The sequence below is a fragment of the Myiozetetes cayanensis genome, unplaced genomic scaffold, assembly GCF_022539395.1.
Source record: "Myiozetetes cayanensis isolate MyiCay16 unplaced genomic scaffold, myiCay2020 scf5-8, whole genome shotgun sequence".
Lineage (NCBI taxonomy): Eukaryota > Metazoa > Chordata > Aves > Passeriformes > Tyrannidae > Myiozetetes > Myiozetetes cayanensis.
Genome location: NW_026087742.1, coordinates 83,819,119 through 83,841,797, shown reverse-complemented (window position 1 = coordinate 83,841,797; position 22,679 = coordinate 83,819,119). Strand labels below are relative to the sequence as shown.

The window sequence follows — 22,679 nt, the reverse complement described above, 5'->3', positions numbered from 1 at the left end:
TCACAGGCTCTAGCTGCTCCAGCTCTGAATAATGCCTGGAAACATCCTCAGTCCATTGAAATAAGTGGCAAGCTGCCAGGAGGGAGGAGAAAGCAAGACAGAGTGCTATTCTCCAGCTCGGGTGGCTGGCAGGTCACAGCAACTGGGTTAGCTCGCCTCAATTATAAATTGCCATAGCCAAGCTGCACCTGCTGCTCTGTTGTCCAGTCTTGTGGATCCCTCATTCTGCAGCAAATGGCCTCTGTGTTGAGATGTTTTTACATGTACATGTGAAACATATAATGTGAAGCATTATATTTCTGTTTCCTTTCTTCCTAAAGCGCCAGATCCCTGTCCTCATGTGCTGCATAGGGACTATACACAGTTACCTTTGATTTTATGCTGAAAGTCTTAAAGGAGATTGCCTGAAGTGTTTAGGATAGGCACTAGAAATTCTGTCCTTCTGTGAGAGTATATGGTGGGGTTTTTCTGAAGTATAATGACTAGGTTCGGTATCTGGGCACACAATATCAAGTACACAAAATAGGAATATATAGAATTTCAAGCTTACTGACAGATTTTGTTTCCATTTCTTTTACCTGAAAATACATAAAATTCATCAGTTTTGTGACTTCTGGCTCCAGAACTTCCACAGTTTTCTCATAAATTTCTACTCTGTTAGGCTGCTCGTTGCACTTGACCTGAGGATAATTAAAGACATCATTACACTTGGAACTTTCCATGATAAAGCCTCAGAAACTAAGATCCTGAGAAAATACACTATTATCCTAAAGAGGCAAACTTAAGCCAAAAATTTCCAGATTTGGTAATCTTATGCTAGTCTTCTAAGCTTAGTTGTGTGTAAAAAAAAAAAAAAATCCAAGATTTTTCTATTACCTCTCAGCAAGTACTTAAGTTGTGTTAGAACAATATTTTTTCCATATTAAGCCATTTGCTCAAAATCGTGCACTAAAATAGGGCCAGAACTAGACATTAAAATAGATTACCTGACGTCCACTCTAAATATTTTAACTACAGGATGTGCCTTACTTGTACTTCATAACAAAAATTATTGCAGTACAAATTCCTCGTAAAGGAAGGAGTCACCTATTGGTAATAATTTTGTTTGGTTTTCTAACACATCTTAATATTCTTCCTACCCCACAGCTGTACAACCATTCCCAGACACTTAAGGCTGACTTATCACCTATTCTCAGTGTTTTATTTTTGAATACAGATCAAGAAAACACTCCGTAGCTCTGACATTTAGGAACTGACTACCTAAGTTGTCTAGAAACTTAAATGTTTCTCCTGAATGTTAATTGTTACATGCTATGCTAGTTGTTAAACCTGTTCTGACTTAAGCTGGGGAGTGGGAAGGGTCTCTTGAATGACATTTTACCTGAGGAATGGCTCTTGAGCAGCTTCTCCATGTGTATAACATGACTGCATATTCCTGACCTTCTTCTAGCATTTCATTCTGTAGGAAAGACAACGTAATTAGGCATTGTAACAAAAAAAGGTCAAATCCATGTGTCTTCTGTCATTTCAAACCCTTGTCCAAATAAACCTATTTCTCTTATCAGACTGTTTATGTACAAACACACATATATTGTAAGCAGAATGATACATCACAACATATGTTTATAAAACAGTATTACCATAACACATAGGGTCAGTTGATATATTACACGCTTAAGAGCTGAGTTGCTATGGATGTGCAGCTTGCCTATAATCCAACAGCTAAAAAAATGCCATTTATTCTCAGTCATCTGTTTTAGCATCCACCTAATTCTGAGAGAATTCACATCATCATCATCATCCCACTTAAACAAACAAATATCTATCAGATCACTAATCAACAACTGCAATAATTGTGCTTATCTCATGAAAAAATTATCATCTCCCCAGATGAGACTGGCTTTTGTGTTGTTCTTTCTTCCCAAAAATAATGACACCGTGGTCTATAAGTATAAATAAAATGCCAGTCTGAGGGGAGAGGGTGATGGAATGGTGTTCATTTTTCTTTTTAAATTCAGGGACTCCAGATGGAATGGTCCAGGATAAAAGAGTCAGCACATGCAGAGTAGTATTCTTTATTACATGGCAAAGGAGAGATACAACAGTATCCATACAATCAAAACAGGTTAAGGAGTCACCAAATAAGTTTATAATAATAAATAATTTTATAAGTAGATTGGTGTAAACATACATAATTTGCAGTAGTATGTAACCAGGTGCTTTATCTGTCCACTCCAACATTTGTGAACTGGCCTCCAGAATCACAAAACATATTATTTCTCATTTTCCAAGAATGCCATGAAATGAGAACAAGTTCAGTACAGACTAGAATTGGCAGCCCATAAGTCCTTTTGTATCCCAAAGAAGTTACACGGTCAGCAGAGATGGAATTACTAGCATGAATTCTTACCTTCTATTGTGGAACTGTTAAAATCACAGAACGTCTTACACAAAAGAATGCCAATAAACCACTAGCATACATACTCCTCAGTGAGGAAGCCAACAAAAACCTTTCAACACCACTAAACTGACAGAAAGAGTGGAAACTTGGGTGGATGGAAGGTAATTTTTCACTCAAGTTACAGCAGCTAGCTGTCAATAGAACTAAATAGCCTCAGAATACTGAGAAAATGCACATTGAAAGCAGTGAACCTTTGAACAACATTGGTTGATTAAGAAGAAAGATAATTTAAAACATTTTAAAAATCTACTTACCATGCTAGAATGGACTGTAGCTTGCTCGATGTATCTTGCAATGCCCGTGACAAATGCATTTCTGTCTTCAAAATTAGTGTTGAAGTTTGGCTGCAGAGAAAGGAAAATGCAGAATTAAATCTTTGGTAGCAGTATCTCTCCTATGAAGAAAACCTGAGAGACCTGGCATTGTTGAGCCTGGAGAATAGAAGGCTCCAGGAGACCTTATAGCACCTTCCAGTACCTAAAGGGGGCCAGCAAGAGAGCTGGAGAGAGACTTTTTACAAGGATATGTAGTAACAGAACAAGGGGAAATGGATCCAAACTCAAAGGGAGCAGGTTTCTATTAGATATTAGCAAGAATTCCTGACTGTGAGGGTGGTGAGGTACTGGAACAAGTTTCCCAGAGAGGCTGTGGAAGTCCCAATCCTACAAGTGTTCAAGGTCAGGCTTGATGGGGCTTTGAGTAACCTGGTCTAGTGGAAGGTGTCCCTGCCCACAGCAGAGGGTTTGGAACTAGATGATTGTTAAGATCTCTTCCAACACAAACCATTCTATGAAAAGAATTTATACATATATATATTGTCAATATTAAGACACTTTGGGTTTGGGAAGTTGTTTTGTTTTGGTTTTTTTTGAAAAGCAGGTACTCTTTCTTAACAATGGAAAACCTCTTTTTCCTACAATGACAACATACCTGGTAAAGGAGAGATGATGGTGGGGGTTCAATACACGGCTGTTGATCTGGCAGAGGTAATTCTTCCAAGAGGTCCACATTGGACAAGGCATCCTCCAGTGTTACTTGAGCAGTCATTTTGCACCTGATTAGAAAATACATACAGATATATATATATGTATACACAGATATATATATATATGTATACACATACATATAACTTTGTATGTGTTACTACATACACAGTAAACAAATGAGTAATACAAAGAGCACGGAATTATTTATACTGAGGGAAACGGGAAGTTTCCCTTCAACCATAATGGCAGAGAAACAGTCAAACAGAAACTCAGTTGGTTTTAGTGTACAAGTTTTAAAAAAGACTTTTGGAACTAACAGCCTCGTCTTTACTTTTAGGGGTTGAGAAATGCGAGACATGTTTCTCTTCCTCCACTGCTGCACACCAGAAACACACCAAAAATAGAGGAAAGTATGACCTCTAATGCTCAGTTTGAGGCAATGTGCTATCAAAATCTTAAGCACAACTACTACACCCAGACCATCTTCAGGAGAGCCAGCCTGTCAAAAGGTGCCAGCAGTCTCCAGTGTTTCATTTCCTGGGACATCTGGATCTGCTTTGGGTAGTTAGTGATAGAGAAGTCCAAAACCCCTCAGGGTCATGGCAATACACCTTCGACTGCTGCCACTGCATGGGGTTTGGAACCAACAACATCAGTGGGAAGAAATCTGGGCAACCTGTGACCAGTGACCATGCACTGGAACAGACTGCCCAGAGAGCCTGTGGAGTCTCCCTCACTGGAGATGTTCAAGAACCATCCAGACGCAATCCTGTGCAATGTGCTCTAGGATTACCTGCTTGAGCAAGGAGGCTGGACCAGGTGACCTGCTGTGGTCCCTTCCAACCTTACCCACTCTGTAGTTCCGTGAAATTTTAGGAAGAAAGTGTAGGGTGGAACAATTTAATCACCCACTTTTGTATAATGATCTACTCATTCTCCTCAGTGGAGTAAAAAAATTTAATGTAACACCTCTAATCAAGCTGTCTCTCTTTTTCTGTAGTGCTCTGCAATTTATTTTCCTCCACTTACCACAGCAAAACCATGCACTTTGAGTGAAAGGATCAGCTGAGCGCTGCCCTTGGCTCTAACCAGGAGGGAAGGAACACTGAAGCACCCATATCCCAGAGGAGCAGGACCCTGCTTGCATGTGTCACCCCCATGGAGTCATGACATTCCCTCATACAGGGAGGGTGTAAGCAGATCCCAAAGCAGATTTAACAAAAACTCACTGCAAGACTGCTGGTGTGGGCTGGCGCTGCACTTTTACTGGCCTGGCACAAGTATCTCCTCACTTTCTCTTGCCTAATTTTATATTCCTGAGGAAAGCTCTACTGAAACAGCAGCTTTACTTCAAAGAAGGGCTTGGCTGACAAAAAAAACAACCGAACTAAAACCCAAACCAAAGGAAAGGAAACAACCAGAAGTGATTACCTGTCTACCTCCAGAGACTAATCCTGTGTCTCAAGTGATTGCTACAAAGCTAATGTACCCCAGATAAAGAGAGTTCACCAACAGCTTTACAAACAATGAACAGAAAGATCCAGGGGCCTGTTTCTTGAAGCCCTGTCCTAAACTTTGCTTTCAGCCTGAGCATATGAGTTTTTGTTAAAATAACTAAACAAACACCCATATTGTGCAATTTGTGATCCTTGCCAAAAAAAGGATGAAGAACTGGACTGACAGGAGTCCTGGCTGGCATTCCAGCACTAGGATGCTTGCACAACACCTGCCTACACCCTCATCAAGCTCCAACACAAGAGTCACAATTATTCTCAAATTAGAGACTGGCCAAAACATGGCATCCTCCTTTCAATAAATGAGCACATGCCAAAAAAATTCCACAGTTGGGTAAAAGTTCAGTGAAAAGGTCAGACTGAACAGTTTTACCCCAGAGGAAATGGGGAGAAGAAGTCACAACATGTACAGATGAGTCTGAGTATCTATAGCTACTCTATATATTAGTCTGAGTATCCATAAATTTAACCTTTAGCTAAAAAAAGAAAAAAGCACAACACTTTACATAGGTTACTTTAACTGAGAGGCTCCTTCCAACCTGAAGCTTTTTCTCCTCTTAGCCTCTCTGTCCAAGCAGAAACACCCAGTGGTGCAGCTCCTCCAGAAGGTGTTGGTGGTGGGACCAACAGGTCCATTGCCCTCTCTCACAGTGGACAGGCAAATGGCCACAAAGCATTGGCTCCAAGAAAGCACAATATGCTCCAAAAATCATACCAAAAAACATTTGGCCATTCTACACCAAAAGTTACTGCACCTATCTGTGTAAAGGGGAGCTGTCACTGAGAGCAAAGAAAGTATCGGCACCCTTTCCTCAACCCACACATCTTCCTTCTCTTCCTAAAACATGGTCCATTAATGAATCGGGCCCCTGTTGCAGAACAGTCAGGCATTCACAAAAGCCAGGCTCCTGACTTATGTTTCCTCAGTAATACAAATAAATATGTTGAAGACGTGGTCCTTAATCCCCATGTATCCTATTTCAGAAAGCATACCTGCATGCTTTTGACCTCAAATATTTACAGTTGTAATCCTCCAGCATCAGCTTCTATGTTCAGGCTATCTGTGGAATTTTTTTTAAATACTTGAAAAATAATTTAAAAATGGAAACCAAAATCCCAGCTGACTTACACTGCCATGTAATTAATAGCACAAGTCTGGGAAACCCTCAGTATCAGACCAGAGGTCCAAGCCAAGAAACAGGAGCTTCCTGCTGTCCTCTGGGTTGTGAAAAGAAATAAGGGAAGGTACATTTTTCCAAGCCCTCCAGCACGATTTCCCAGGGACAGATCAGCATTTTTCAAACCCAGAACACACAGTTACAAACGCAGTTACAAACATCCTCTTGTTTTGAGGTTGCTTACTGAGAGCTCCACTTCGCAATTTTGCCAAAGGTATCCACACACCTGGTGTTTCTTTGGCCAAGTGACACGCTCCTATTCTTCCAGCCCTTGTACTCTGTAGCAAGACATGAAAGAGAAAGCAGCTCCTTCCCACCCATCTTTGACACATTTGCAAACGTTGGGAGGGGGTGATTCACGCTTTCCTTCTGCCCCCTGAGAAATGAGTAGCCTAGGTTTGACAGTGGCAACAGTGGGGGGATGGCTGGAGCTCAGCTACACTCCCAACTGTGTTAGCCAGAACACAATGTACCACAGCCAGGTGACACCACTGCACAGCCCACACCACCTCCTTCTTTGATGTGAAAGCCCTTCAAGATTTCCTTGAAGTTCAGGAGTTTTTTCCCCTTTCTTTGATGCTGCTGTCGTTGATAAATCAAGTTCTAAAAGACAACGGTTGTTTCTAATGTATAGTGACAAAGGGTTGGCAAAATCAGAACTTATTTCCCCTCTAAGCTCAGAAAAACTAATTTAAGAAAGCTAAAATTCTCAAGATACAAAACTGAATAGTTTTGCCTCCTTAACAGGCAAAACTCCTTTGCCTCATTCACCAGGAGTTTTTAACAGCTGAAATTACTGGGCAGGAGAGCTAATACTTTGAGAGACTCCTTTTTGGCAGAGAACATAAAGTTCAAAGACCTACTTAAAAAAAGTCTGATTAGAAGTTAACCTAAATGAGAACAGACTAAAACGATGTAGTCATACTGATCATTATAGATACATGAGTAAATTTGCCCAAGCTATGAGAATTTTTTTCTTACTAAAGTCCTGCAACGCTGTGTGTTTTCAGTTTTGTACCTACCCGAGATTATCCAGGACAGATTTTCTCAGGTAGAAGACATGTAAGTATTATATCAGAAATAATCCACTTTTTCTTTTCGGTACCCTTGTACTACGACCCATCATTACAGCATTAAAGTCAAAATGCACTCCAAGAATACATTCTTCTGGTCGTACACAACTTCATTAAAAACCATTAAATATCTGAAATTCTCCCTTCAGGAGAGAGAATCACACAGATCAGTAAGCTGTCTTGCTAAATTCTAGTGTTAGATGAGCACAGTCAGCTTTCTAAGCAGGAGAGAGAAACATCTGTGCTGTTTCTCAGTTCCTTTTTCTGGATTTCAAAGCAAAAAAAATCGCTGTCTCTGAATGAACTTCAGCCTTACAGTGCCAAGTCCCACAGCGTCCAAGGATCGGAGGTATCAGTTTCAGGGTGTTTTGGGGAAACTTTAAGTATGTTAGTGCAGGTATGTTAAAAACTAAGATATCCTTCCTTCAGTTCTGAAGGAGATAAGCACCAGGTGGGCCTGATCTGCTCGAAAGAACCTGTGCTGTGAAGAAGCTCTCTGAGTTGCCTCTGTCACACTTTGCCCACAGGAAAAACCCAGCCAAAAAAGGAAACCGATCTTGAAGCTCCTTTAGCATTGTTTACATTTTGATTTAACTTCAGAACTAGATTATTACTGAAACACAGTCACAGAAAAAGAGTGGTCAATCTTTTTAAAACGTTCTAATTCTGTTCTGTTGCTCTCAGCCATTCAACTGTTTGGTAAGCAGCACCCTGCTCACAACATTGCTTTGGTATTTAGAGGAGATGATTGTCAGTCTTAGCAGACATCATTTCCACCTCTCCATCCTTACAGAACGCCAAAGTATTTGCAGAAGATCTATATTCCTAATTCCAAGTATACCAGAAAACAGACAGCATCCATCTCCCAGCCCTGCTCTTTTGGAGCTTCCTGAAGCTTCAGATTATCTGGAGGAAAATATGAACAGGAACAAATTAGGGAGAAAAGTGTTTTGGACCAAAAAAAAAACAAAAACAGAACTAACCAGAAGAAATAATAAAAAATGCAAAAGGTAAGGACGGACAAAACAAAGAATAGAGAAGAGAGCATTAAATTCAAAATCACTGTGAGAGAGAGGACTACTGTAACATTATTTTGCTCTCAAGCTCAAAGGTAAAAAAAAAAAATCCCCCAAATTCTAGAGAGTTAAGTAGCTATAAAAAGAAGGTTTTAAGTTTTCTTTCAGTGAGAGTTAAACAGGACAGATTATTTACTAAAGAAATGATCAAAACACAAGTCAGGCACTCAGCCTATAAATAGCTAAAAGAGGAAAAAATATGCTTATGATATGAGATAGTTCTTACACATGTTGAGCAACGGTGCACACAGTCCAACAGATGTAACTTGTAGCCAGCAACCAAATTAAAAAATAAATAAATATAGGTAAAGCAAATGAACTTCAGTAAGTGTAGCCTTATTGAGACCTTGTTATAAATGCAGAAATCACCACACAGTTCCTCTTTAGCCTCTAATGGTCTTAAGAATCTATCCAGCTGAGCTTTAAAACTACATTGATTCCCAACATAAAAGTTCAACCTCAGATAACTAGGTCTGATGATACCTACTTACTGGTGAAAAATAAAGCCCTTCACCACAAAAATTATCAGGTGCAACTTTATGGCTGTGTTAGACAAGACTGGGAGATGATGAGGATGCTATCATGTTATCACAAAACATTTTAAATAAAGCAAAAGGTATAAAGCAATGGGTATATTCAGTATCTTGAAAATATATAGAGAAAGAATGGGAAGTAAGTCCTTGGAGAGTACACACACATATGTATTAAGATTATCAAGTGAACATTCCCACAGAAATCAGATAAACAGTATAATTCAGTCCTTGGGTTACAAAAAAAAGGTAGTGAATATCAAACTACAGTGAAGGCAACTTTTCTTTGAAGATTTAGACATAGCAAGGAGAGGCACTTACTTTATGGCAATCTTTACTTTTTGGAAATAGGAGTAATAACATTAAACTTTCCTCAAATAAACAAAAATAATGAAAATCTAAATCCCACAGCTGACAGGCATTCTTTTCCTTTGCATCACTCACTCAAAGGTTTGACGCCCTGAGATCACCTAAGCACCCTCACCCTGAAATCTTTAAGGATTTATCCTCACATGACCATCAGAGGAGTTAAGACAGCCACCTTCCCACTTGAAACATGATGGATTGCAGCAGGGAACAATCTGGAGACAGACTTCCAGGTGGTTTTTGCTGTCAGCTCCTTACAGCACAGATTTTGCCATACTCCTGCACACTGGAAAGATCCAGAGATGGGCATAACTGTGCCTGTTGCCTACCACATGCTCATCTGATGCCCTGAAAGTTAAACATCCCTGGGAAATGAAAGAATGGTTTTGCTGATACAAGATCTGAGGAGTGAGTAGTCAGTGCTATGGATGATACCTCTCCCCTACACCAATATGGATGTGCAGCAACTAACCTCACCACCCAGGGCTGATAAGGTTCATCTCATTTAGGTAACAGCTCAGCTGTTCAGGGACAATGATTTCCTTCTATCATTAACCTCCAATAAAAATCAAAGTACAAAAGAAACACTACCATAGAGGAATCCACTTTCTTCTTCTTAACTTCAGCTGAATTACCAGAATGTCCCTAAGAGTTTGAGAGCAAAACAAGTGTCTTTGTTCAGCCCTGTCCTTTCACTGCCCTGGCATGAAGTGCTGCAGCAAGCTAGCAGGGGTAGATGAAAAAAAAAAAAAAAAAAAATGGATGAAATAACTTTCCTCGAATCATTCATCCCAAATTTCTCACTGACTCTGAAAAAGGGTGTTGAAAACCGAGGCATGTCCCATCTGCTCCTGAACAAACATCCCCATGGCACACACCTCAGAAAAAGAAACAACAAACCAAAACAAAAATAAAAACAAAAGTAAGAAATTCTCCAAAGCTTTTACTTTCAGTCATTTAACCACAAGCTCCAAGAAAACTCAGAGTTTAAATGAAGCATGAATCCATTCGAAATGCAGATAGTTAAACTTCAAACAGCTTGAAACAGTTCAGGAGAAACATATCATATGGCCATCACAACTGCAGGGCAAGTTCCCGCCACTCGAGAGGAGAGTTTGGGGCCCCCAGCCCCAAAGGGCTGGATCAGCAGTTCCTGGCCTCAGCTGGCAGCCAGGGGCCACGCGCCACTCTCCGAGCTGGGATCAGCAAAGCCTGACCCGCTCCAGCACAGTCTCTCTCTCCTTCCCCATTGTGGAAGAAGTCACCACAGCACGTTCAGCCACGTGTTCGTGCAGTTGCACAAGTGGGGCGAGCAAATGTGCTGCAGCACACCCCGCCTCCCGCTGCACAGGACGGGCCCCTGCGGCACCCACTACAATGTGAGCTCTAGAGAACAGCCTACGTCCAACACCAATAAAACACATGCACATATTAGCTTGAGAACACAGCCCAAGAAAGCAGAGGGGTTTGGGACGTTCAAGGAATTGGTTTTGGTAAGAGTATGTTCCACGTAATCCAAAAAGATCTGAAATGCTGAAATTTTAAGTGGAAAAAATTATTTCATATTTAAAAAATGGAGAAGGATCATGCCAAAGACTGAGATAATTAAGGTGGAGTTTCAATGATTAAGAAAAATCTGCTGGATTACAGAAATTTTAGAATATTTTCTGACTTTGCAGATGAGAACAGTGTTTCATTTGACTGAAAAATAACGTTGGGAAGGAATGCCTTATGCCTACTTGCAAACCACGGGTTGCATTTTGCTTTTAAATAGATACATTTGATCTACAAGTGCTTGCACATGTTCCCAGGCTCAAAATAAGACAAAGGGGAAGCATGTCTGCACTTTAAACAGCACCTCATTTGACATTGCCTCTCTTCTTTCCTAAGCCTGCAAAAGCATCTTTGCATCTTAAATTAAAACATAGTCTCAAGCCTGGCACGGGTACTGAAGATTGCAATTGCTGTGCAATCCATTAATTGAAATATGTATCCATGTGATTTGTTCTGCCTTTTAAAAACAGGCATAAATAAATAAATGAATAAACAAATGAATAAATAAATAAATAAATAAATGAGGCTTACCCTACTTAAGAGGACAGAATTCTATGAAGAAAATCAGGAAAATTTTATGTACAGCAGTTAAAGAGGAAGAAGAGAAGAATATAATTTAGAAAAGGAGAAACAAAGGTATTCCACAGTCCATGCATTGAAGGAAAGAAGTTCAAATGGAGATATATTTAAAAAGATGATCGAATGGCCTGCTGAATTGGGGTTTATGAGACCAACCCCAGTAAACTCCATGGAAACTAATGACAACATTCCCACAAGAATAGAATTGGTTTGCACAGCAGTAGAATTTAAGTTTTATCCCTATAGCAACACAACATTTTCAGGTTTCTTCTGCCCCATTATCTCATTCTCCTATGCTACTGGCTTACAGAAAACCAATTAAATCATTTTTCTATTAAGAAAATTTGATTCAATATTCTGTGTAATGTTTCTGCTCAAGTTAAACCATGAGACCCCAGTCACAAAGGGCCCTTGTAAAGGGAAGAACTAACAAAAGGAACAGATTTCCTCTTCCAAGAACAGCATAGCAACTACTCTAATATTAATTTTTATTTTAAATCTCCAAGATGTCCCTCAAAAATTCCCTTTTAGTTCTTTTTAAATTAAGTTTCAAACACCTTGGCTGCTCAACTGCTCACCTATCAATTCAGACTGAGCAGAAAACATTTTAACAGCATGATAACTAAAGTGCTTCAGAGAACACCAACTCGCTGGATCTTCTCTGTTTGAATGCTCTTTTTCTGTGCTCTGGACAGCAAAATCTGCCCTTTTGCCAAATGGATCAGCCTAAGATGTTCCTTTTGGGACTGGAGCTCCTTTTCGTTCCTAAGCAACAGATTTGCATAATCAGAAGGAGCAAAGAAAAATGCTTTTCACATCATTTACTGGCCTGCCTGATTAAAGTAAAAGACAGAAGAAAGCAAAGAGCAGCTGACAGTCCTTTGTGCAACAGATCTGACATACTGTTAAGCTTTCAGAAACAAGTCTGCGATTGGAATTAAAAGAAAGGCTCAATAGGTGAAAAAGGGAAAACAAAAATTCCAGCACTGAATTATCCCAACTCTACACCACAGCCCCAGAAGAAAGGCCACATAATGGAAATAATTAATTTAGTATTAGGCTCCTACAGGGTGGTGCGGCTCACATTAACTGTTTTGCCTTGCCATTGGATGGCTGCAGGGAAGAAAGCAGGTCTCCAAAAGCAGGTACAGACTGGGGGGAAAACGTGAGGCTAATAGGGGTACATTTTCCTTTTTTTTTTTTTTTTTTTTTGTAGAAAATCGTAACTTCCCAAATTAAAATCTGTTTGTGTTCAGTCACGTGTGAATTTTTCATGTGACCCATATTACTACCTGTCCAGCTTCTGTCCCTTGCAGGAAAACATCACCACAAGCAACCCCCGACTCTTTACACGAGCAATACCTGCGCTATGGCTGTGCAAACAAGGTTCAAGCACTCAGCGATACACCAGTCTTGTCACCTGGAAGAGTGAATTCTGGGCAGTGTCAGTGAGCAACATTAGCACCATTAATGCAACCTAAAAGCCATGCTCTAATGAGTCAGTACTGTTCCTCCCTCCCACTCACAGGATGACCAAGGTCAGGAGGACAGCGCTCTAACGATGTTGTCATGTAGCTGAAATGGCTTGCAGACACACTGACCACCAGAACTCAGACGACAATCAGTTACGCTTGTCAAGCAATTACAGCCATTCCCTTCCAACATTCTGGATGAATCCAAGCACCTTTCCAATAATAGGAAAGTCTGACACTCTACTATCATCTCAACAGGTTATGAATGGGGAGTCTCAGGCTCTTCAGGCAAAGCCTGCATCAACACTGGTGAGTCATGAAAGGACAGAATCGCCTTTCCTGACACCTATCACCAGGTGTAGTCTGCTAGCTCCTCCTTTTTACAGCATCAATAAGACAACTCTCCCACAGGTAGAGAAAATCACGCAACCCTAGCACTCCTGTATCACAGCACAAGGCTGGAGTCACTGTATCTTTGCTAGCGAGTTATCACAAGAGTGAGTTTATTTTTTCCTGCTGTGTTAGCAGCCAACAGGAGCACACAGGTGAGCACATACTAATTCTACAGCAGCAGCATCTGCACGATGCAGCAAGTAATGACCAGGTATTTTGAAGGGTAGCCAGGCCATTACTGTGCATCTGCAGCACCACGCCACAACCTGAAGCTTTGGAGGAAAGATGAAACTTCCTGATGTTAAAATATAGGGTCCAATGCTATCCCCATGTAGGAATCTCAAGCACACAATGCACACACTTCAAAAATGAGAAACTATTTGAGAATCCATTATGACAGTATGGGAGAGGCCTAAGCCTGCTCCAAAGGTATCCCACTCACATTAACAGGGAGGTAGGGTCTGTCACTGCAGCTTATTCTGCAGCATGCAACCCCCTCTGCAACAGCACTTGTGCTACAAGAATTCAGAGCTGTTTTGCTTGATTTGCTTTATCTGTGTATCTAAGTCTGAAGCTCAAGAAGGAAGTCACAAACAAAAACATTAAAAAAATCTGATGTTGGTGGGGCTAGATGGTTGAGGGGGTTTCTGCTGAGTTAGTTCTGAGTGAATTAATTAAACTTGTGTACAAAATTAACCTCCTTCTGCAGTATTTGGTCTCTCTTCAGGCTGGAATAAAGTTAAAGATTTAAGCGCTGTCCTTATAGATTAGGTGTGCTGAGATCCATCTTGCTACGCTTACTTGCCTCACCCTCTTCATACTGATATTACATCTTTGAGTTGCACCATTTCATCTTACTTCTGCTTGACTAACTCCCTCTCCTTCTCTTTTTTCGTGTTCTTTTCCTCTCACCCAGTTCACTCCTCCCCTTCCCCATTTAATCTTCTCTGTTTGTTGCCAGTTTTGCTGTGCTGCTATCTCCTGCAGCTGTCCTCAGTGAGCATTTCTTCCATACTTCTGTTCCTGACTGTTCCTGCTGCTGCATGGGTGTGTTAGGAAGCAATGCTGCCCAGAGGTGCTTTAGGGAAGACTGAAGTTTAGCACAGAAGCCAAGCACTGAAGCTCAGCGCTTACAGCACGTTCAGCCGTTGTGAAAAGCTTTCTTCTCATTTCTTAGCAAACATAACACTGCCCGTGTAAACATTCTGCAAAGAATGAGAAAGGAAGTGACAAGAGCAATAACCACCCCACAAAAGAGAGGAGAAGCACGTGCACACGGAATTAGCCTGGCCCGGCTCAGGCACAGCACCTTTCATCCTGCAGGAAGACTTCTGTCACAGATTGCTCATGCCCGTTCAATTCAGTGTGGGTTTGGTTGGCTGCCCTGTGGCGTAAAGGGAATGCCACTACTTTAATCCAAAAGGGCACAGCTGTGGATGGTGGGCTGTCATGTTACAGGTAAGAGAGATGAGCCACAAAGACATAAAGACAAAGGTCTGGAGTCTGTAGATTTCAATCTAAGCAACAACACAGCCCCTCAGCCTTAGATAAACTGTTTATTTAGAATCACAGAACGGCTTCAGTTGGAAGAGACTCTCCTCCTTAGTTCAGTTATAGAGAGGGTTCCTCCACAGTCAGTCTTACAGCTTCTCAGTGGAGTCTGCTTGGCAACACCTGTGCCTTTGGGAAGGACACCCACTGCACCACTGCCGAGGACAGCTGTCCAGGCAGGGTCAGCTCCCTAAGTCTCCCTTTCTACAATGCCTCCGCATTACGCATCCAGCTCTGTCTTACAGTATATGCCCCCCCAATGACATGACAGGCATTCATTATATCCCATGGGTTTTTTTCATGCAAGCCTGCAGCTGAAGCTCTGGTTTCAGCACTGCCTTATTTTGACTTCAAGAAGTGAACAAAGGCTGAAATAAAAACTACTCTTTAAAACATGGACTGTCTGCTGTCATTCCCACTCCTTGTCTCTACCTGTAAGGACTTGGCAAATACAACTCTCCCCACTTTCAGTTAAAAGATATTACATGGCTTCATCTAAAAAATAAGCTGGAAGATATTTTAGGCAAATTTGTATTATACATGCTTAAAAGTAGCTTCTGATTTAATATCCAAATCAGTACAAGTATAACATACAATTTTGAAAAATTACAGTATTAAAAAAACAAAAACACAACAGGCTTCAGAGGTTGTTAAAAAAAATGTGCCATTATGTGCATTTCAGTGCAGAGAGTGTGAATCAGACAAGAAGCAAGTCATGATTTAATCATTCTCTTAAAAAAATAAAGAAAATGCTTATGGAGAGGGTAGAAGGAAAAACAGAAATAAGTAAATAGCTTTAAGTTCTTAAGCTCTCCTTTTTTGTCTAAAACAGCTTATCATCTGCAACATTTTATACAAGAAAATCAGCAGTTTCAGTGAAAATTAATCCAAAGCTTTACTTCTGATATCACCTGATAGGCATCCACATCTATCTTGAGCTATGTGTCATGACAGTTTGCCTGAACTTCACATTCAGAATGCATAATTCAGTGTACTCCCCTTATTGATTTTATGTCACTGAACCCACTTAAAACAATTAGAGTTATACCGAAAGAAGACTATAAATAAGTTCAGGTCAACAGCACTTTTAATTCCTGCCAATAAAGTGTCCATGACCGTATCAGAATCAAAGTATTTTGAGGTGACGTACAGCACTGCTGTACTTTTATCTAAACCCCAGAAATCTCTTCTATTCCTGCAGTGCATAAAGCAAGCATGTCCAAAAGCATTTTGTACCAGTTTGCTGGAATCACTACTTGTCATGTCAGTTCTCAAGATTTGTGTCCTAACATAAAACCACAGTACTGGTTGTTAAATCTGACTATTTGTTTCTAAAACTATAAGCATCATTTAATTTTTTTCTTTTACTTAATAATATATTCTATATTAATTCATTAGAATATTACTGAGACTCAGCTCTGTTAATCATTTGTAGAGAGCGTCATCTAGTAAGTCTAAGTCTATACATTGCCTGAATATTTAAGATGCCTTTCAGTAAAGGGAAGAGGAGTGGCTTTTTTTTCTCTCCAAACGAGCAGTTATTGTCTCTAAAAAGTTTCTTGGTCATCCTACTACCTCCTAACCAACATTCCTTGAAAGCAGACCTGCAGAAACCAGCCATGTGAGAGGCTTGGTGAGAGTCACCCTGTTAAACTGAGAAAATCTCCCAACATCTTGTTCAAGCAAGGAGAAATCAAACAACTGGAGTCTATGAGTAACTGCTTTGTGAACCAGGTAAAGGAGGGCACTGTAGCCTGTTGTCCCTGGCATTTACCTCTAATGAAAGCAAGAACAAGCAGTGCCAATTCCTCACGTGTTACCAGATTACTTGAAATAAGAAAAGTTTTAATAAAGTTAACAGGTAGAATTCCCCCTTTAGTGGAGGACACTCACTTTCAGCTGTGCCTATGCCAGAGCAGCTGTCCCGGCAACACACACACACACACACAGACAGAACCACAGAACAACCACACAACTGAAGGACCACCACATTCTTTACTTCCCTCTGGTCATTGAGTACAGTTTCATGGGACCCCCGCAGCATGACTCAGTGGGTTGCAAATCCACGCTTGGCAGACCACAGCTGGATATTAACCACACAGGAGGTGCCCAGAAAGCATCTCATTTAGCTATGAAGGGATTCCCAGCCCGAGAGCCCTCTCTGAGATCACCAGCCCGTTAGACTGATGCCCTGCTGGGGTCCCTGCCAGAATGAAACAGCTACAGAAGATGTGAAGAAGCGATATGGCAGCAGGTCACAAGTGCTGGTCCTAAGCATCCTTGGGAGCAGGGACCGCTACCATCTCACAGCTGGGAAGGATTGGAGAGAGAGATAGGCTCTGTTTCCAACAACCCCAGTCAGATCTGTTCTCAGCTCTGCTGCCCACAACCTTAAATCACCTCTCCCACAATGGTCTTTCTGTAGAATGGCCATATAGCTATAAATTAACGTGCTGTCTGCTGACAGTCAGCCTGAGGGAAGAGGCATTTCTGCTGAGATGGCAAATGCCTGACAATTATTTGTGCCATACCCACCTTTACTGCAAGTCTGCTTTTTACAGTTAGAGGTCTGAGATTGTCACTTTTCTCACAAAATTGAACTGTGTGAAGACAGGAATTTCTCCCCAAATGCACACATTTATGAGTGCATGTATATTTATAGACATAACAGAGGTAAAGATGAAACAACACATATTGAAAGAGAGAAAATCTTCTAAGTCTTATGAAGAAAACAAGCTTCAGGATTTTTGCCAGCATGTTTACAAAAGATAAGGAGCTACCCAAAAGATCTTACAACATTTTTGGTGCCAAGAGATAGAAAGATTATCTGCTATTTTGCACCCTCTGTATTCCCGGAGCAAGTCTCATCTATGCATCATACATTAATTTTACCATTAGAAAGGCAGTGATGTGGATTAATGGAATTACACTTAAACAAAGCAGATCAATACACACTCCGTTATCAGTATTACACAGCAAAGCATGCCCCTAAGCCCTACAAAGGTCAGCTTCTAAGGGCAGATGTGCGGTAAAGAATCCTGATGTCTGTAGCTTAAAAGATAAAGCACTAAGTTCTCAGGTTTTGTAGGTGTACAGCCATATTTCACAATGTTGAAATGTCCTTCTTTCGTGTTACTCAGTTCTGCACACACGCACCAAACAGACAAATATAGGGGGCTTTGATTTGTTGTGTATTCAAATAACAATGTAGCCAAAAAGTAACAAAATGTCCTTTACAATAAGGTCTGTCAGAGGCCACTGGTAACAAGGTACATGTTCTAAATATCAATCGTTTCCAAATCTGTTACATTTACTACTCCCTCTTTGTCTTCATCCCCGAGAACACGTTCACAGGGGAGCCCAGGACTGTTTAAATGAATTATGTTCCCAAGCGCTGATCCACCTGAACCACTTCACTGGTCATTCACGCTTGGGCTGTGTCAAGCTCCCGCAGCATCCCTAGGTAAACAAGCACTTAATTTGGTTCAAGCATAATTGCTTCTTAAGTTGGGGCTTGCCATAGTAACTGCAGCTATTTAAAAATATATAAACAATAGACATTTAGAAACTCACAGAGTCACTGTTTCAAGGGCAGCAAAGTCAATCACACAGGTGACTTCCAATTCACCAGGGTAAAACCTGCTGCCCAACATTCAAGTTTACTTTACTTCACAGCAAAGGAACCACTTCAAGGACTTGCCCTGAGAACACAGAATAACAGCTGTAAAATGAAACCCTCTTGATGTGCACACAAACAGATGTGGAAATTATACTAAAATTAAATTTCTCTTGTATAGCACTGTAAGAAATTCTAGCAGCTTTCAGACCAGAGGATGAATAAAACCAAATCCACAAAACAGAATTTTGTGAAAATTTTTTGTTCCATCTTTTTGTTACAACCTTGCAGCTCAATTCCAATCACCCTGAATTTTCCACCTCAACATGAATTTCTTGGAAATCTTTGAGAAACAAAATTAAAAATAAAAATAAAATGATTCTGACAAGAGAGTTATATATAAGATTTAAAAACTTACTCAAGGGAACAAGCCACCTTCCAAGACAACTCTCTCACAGCATAAATAAACAAAGTACTAGCCAAAACCTCAGGAGTATATCAGACAACATCTAGCATAAAACACGTAGTTGGAACAGACATCTGTTAATTATTTAATTACACTATGAAATCTGTATAACCAATCAAGAGAATTTGTTGGTTTAACAATAGGGGACAATTTCCATCTAAGGTAAGCTGAAGAAACAAGAGTTTTGTTAATGAATGCTTTGGACACTACAGGTACGTCACTAAGGGACTACCAGTCCCTTTTTTGTAAGTCACACATTCATTCAAGAGTTAAGAACTGAAAAGTCTGGATTGTTTGGGGAACACTCCTTTCCTGTAACACAGAATTTTTTTGGGTTGTTTTTTTTTTTTTTAACAACTTTGGTAATTCGGCTCCATCTCAGTTTAAATATTATGATACCTATTAAGGAAGAAATTTTAAGTTAACCAAGTTGACCAAGTTCCATCAGAACCCTCAACAGAAACTGACAAATCCAAGACCTGTAAACAAAACAAAGCCTTAACCATCTTCAACGGGGTAGTTTTGGGGGGGAAGAAAAGTGCTTGGAGTATTTGGGTACTTTTCTAAGACTCTGAGAGGTTAACTGCCAAAATAAATAAATTAGGTGCGACAATCTGAAAACCAAAGCATATTAGAGATATTCCACCAATTGCATAGTCCCTGTTAAAACAAACAAACAAACAAACAAAACCAAAACCAACCACATAAAATTCTAAGCTGCTGCAAAGAAAGACTGCTGTACATTTTCTAGAGAGCAAGCTTCGATGATACTGGGACTAATCCTTCCTGCTATACCCCAATGCTGTACAGACTGCTTCCTCCTCTCCTTCCTAGCCGCTACAGAGACAACTGACTGCCTGCACCAACCAGAACTTCACAGACCCAGTTGCCTGGGAAAGCTTAAAGAGCCTTTTACAATAAATCAAGAGAAACTCTGTGTTTACAAATGTAAAAAAAAAAAAAAAAAAAAAATAAAAAAAGAAGAAAAAATTTTTAAAGGTAAAAAGTGGGACTTAAATGAAGTCCAGGATCAGAACTTTAGTTAGGACTAGCAAAGCATTTTCTAGCATATAGCTCAGATATTCTCTGTCTGAGCATAAAACAGTTTAAGTACGACTAATATAAACATAATTCAGAGACTGCAGAATTGCATTACAGTATTATTAGAAATTCCACTTTGAAAAACACACTAACCAACAACACTGCATGTGTATGTGTTCAGTGAGCTTATTAAAATAAAGTTATGCCAAATAAGTAACTGGAATGTAATAAGGACTGGAGTCACTCATTAGCCTAAGCTTTCCATTTCCCACAGTTTACAGCAAAGCCTGGTATGACCTTCTAATTAAGAAAAAATTCCTCCAGCTAGCTTTCCTTCCCCTTCAATAACACGCACTCTCCAGCCAGCACTTCAGGCAGACTGGCTACATCCCACAAAGACAACTTCCTCCCAGCAGCCTTCCTGGCACAAACACCTATTTACATGTCTGAATGCTACATCAACCTGCCATCAAACGGCGCAGGAATAAAAATCAAGGCAATGAGAGCCTATTGAAAAGTAAAAACTATTAGTAGAGATGTTGATGAACTACAGGAATACTCAAGCAGATGAAGTGTGTGTCTGTCTTTGCTCATCAGAGAGGAAGGATGGACTACCAGACCATCCATCTGGGGATTTTCCGGCTTACACTACTGTTTGTACTACAGCATAGTTACTTTAACTCGGTAAACCTAAACTTTCTCAAGAGGAAGTTATTCCATGCCCTTAGACAGGCACCATAGATCACCTCCTTCCTCTGAAGAGAGGGATGAACTTGCACAGGGTATTTTATTTTTATTTTTTTCCCCCGCCTAACCCGCTCCAGGACAGCCTGGGAAGCACAACTCCGACCACCCTTGTGTTACAGACACACGGGCTCCGCGCGAGAGAGAACAAGACAAACCTTACACCCAGAAGGAAAAAACAGAAATGGCTTTTAGGCGAGCACCCGTGCGGGACCCCTCCTGAGGACAGGCCGCCTGCCCGCTGCTCGAAGCGCCGGCCGAGCCTCCGCACGACCCTCCCCGCCGCGCCCCGAAGCGCCGCCCGGCCCCGCCCGAGCGCCCGCGGCGGCACCGGCACCTCCCCGCCGGCGGGGAGCACCGAACACCGAGCGGGGGGGGATAAATAACCCGAAACAGGCGCATGGGACTCGCGGTCAGCAGCGAGAGGGGGCGCGGCGCCGCCCGGCCCCGCAGACGAGGCGCCCATGCTCGGGCAGGGGGCGAAGCGGAGGAGCGACACCCGCCCCGCTCGGCGGGCGGGCCGCTCCCGGCCCCGGGAAGCGCTGCTCACCCGCTCGCCGCCGGCTCCCGGGATCGGCGCTGCCCGGCGGCCGGAGGGGCTCGTCTGTCTGTCCGCCCGCCCGGGGGCTCCGCTCGGCCCGGCCCGGCCACCGCCGAGGGTCGCGCCGGCCCGGCGGCTCCGCTCCTGGGCCGCGCCCGGCAGGGAGTTTCCTGTGTGAGTCACTTCAGCCGGGAGTTGCGCAGGGAAACACCCTTCCTGCCGCTCCAGCTCCTCCTCCTCCCGCCTCATCCCAAACCTGCCGCCCCTTCCCGCCCCCGGCAGGCTCCGGCTTGGGCTCCGGCTCCTCCTCCTCAAAGGGAGCCGAGAGTAATCCCAGGAATGCTGCAGGCGGCAGAGCTGCGTCCTGGACTGCTCCTTTGCTTTTCATGAAAGCGACGTTTTCTGTGCCCTACGCACCGGGAAATCTGTCTCTGAGAACACAAACCCACGCCCAGGAGGACGGCGACCCCTCGTACTCGTAAACAAACCCGCCCCTGGCACCGCCCCGGCACCACCGTAGGGAAACCAACGCCCCGAGGGCACCGGGTGTGGTAGGACAGGTCACTGGTTTTTTTTCCCGCTTCACAATTTTGGCAGCATGGCGAGGAAAAGAGTTAGGATGAAGGAGCAGTAAGGATGAAAGAGCTATCCTTAAAGGACCAAAGGGAATCCCCTTTGAACCAAAGTGGGAAACCCCTTTAAATGTCCTGCAGAGGGTGCTCACGCCTGTGGGTTTTACATCCGAAAGAACCACACTTTGTTAAAATCAAAACCGTGAAAAAAAAATAGGCTGTTTGCTACTGCCTGTTGACAACCTCCCACTTTTACTTCTCTGTAAACCACAACAAACATACAAACTTTCTCATTTTAAAGTTTTCTCACCTTTTCTACATAGTGTTGTCCCTTTTAAAGTTCAGTTTTACTTTTCATTTCTTCAAGATTCCATCTAAGGAACTGGATGCCGCACCACAAAAACAAACTGCCAGCTCTTCTTCACTGAAGTTTGTCAAGATTGTTCTTTCCATCCACTATTTTACAGCAGACAGAATCCACAAACTACTCTATGTAGGGGATCCAGTCACCTGAGAGTATGGGGACTTCCAATTTTTCGTCAAAGTCTATTTGCTTGGATTTGTTTGCTAAACTTGCACCCAACATTTTATTTACTCTTGAGAAACCTCTCTAATCATCATTAAATTACACAGTATTGCTCTAGCAAGCAATTTTAGGTATCTCTTTTCAACAGCTCTTTGTGGGACACTGTGCTGTTAATGAACTTTGCGCTGAGAACAGAATAATTAGTCCTTTACTTCAACTATTGTTTGTTGGGGTTTTTTTCCAACAAGTTTGCACCATATTAAGTCTCTTTATATAATCTTTCTGTAATAGCATCTACAAGAAAGCTTCTGAAGACTGGGGATAAGGTGCCAACCCACCCCCCCCCCCCATTTTCATTATTTCAACTGTGCTAATCCAATTTTTCCACCCTTTTCATATCATCAAGAATTTCCTCAGCTTGTGAAGTTACACATTGTTGC

The 22,679-nt window shown here is 41.7% G+C and overlaps 1 protein-coding gene across 2 annotated transcripts in view; it reads right to left on the bottom strand.

The window, feature by feature from the left end:
• CYFIP1 (cytoplasmic FMR1 interacting protein 1) overlaps nt 1–21,330 on the bottom strand; it is a 73,096-nt gene extending 51,766 nt beyond the window's left edge. The window contains exons 1-5 of one of the 2 annotated variants that reach the window (XM_050334000.1): nt 21,151–21,330; nt 3,392–3,515; nt 2,716–2,805; nt 1,382–1,459; nt 579–680 (exon numbers count right to left, since the gene is read on the bottom strand). In XM_050334000.1, the coding sequence (XP_050189957.1) occupies nt 579–680; nt 1,382–1,459; nt 2,716–2,805; nt 3,392–3,508 (387 nt within the window). In that variant the 5' untranslated portion in view covers nt 3,509–3,515; nt 21,151–21,330. Of the gene's footprint in view, nt 1–578; nt 681–1,381; nt 1,460–2,715; nt 2,806–3,391; nt 3,516–21,150 lie in introns of those variants that run through there. The other variant, XM_050333999.1, reaches the window with a different exon arrangement.
• Nucleotides 21,331–22,679: the final 1,349 nt, after the last annotated feature.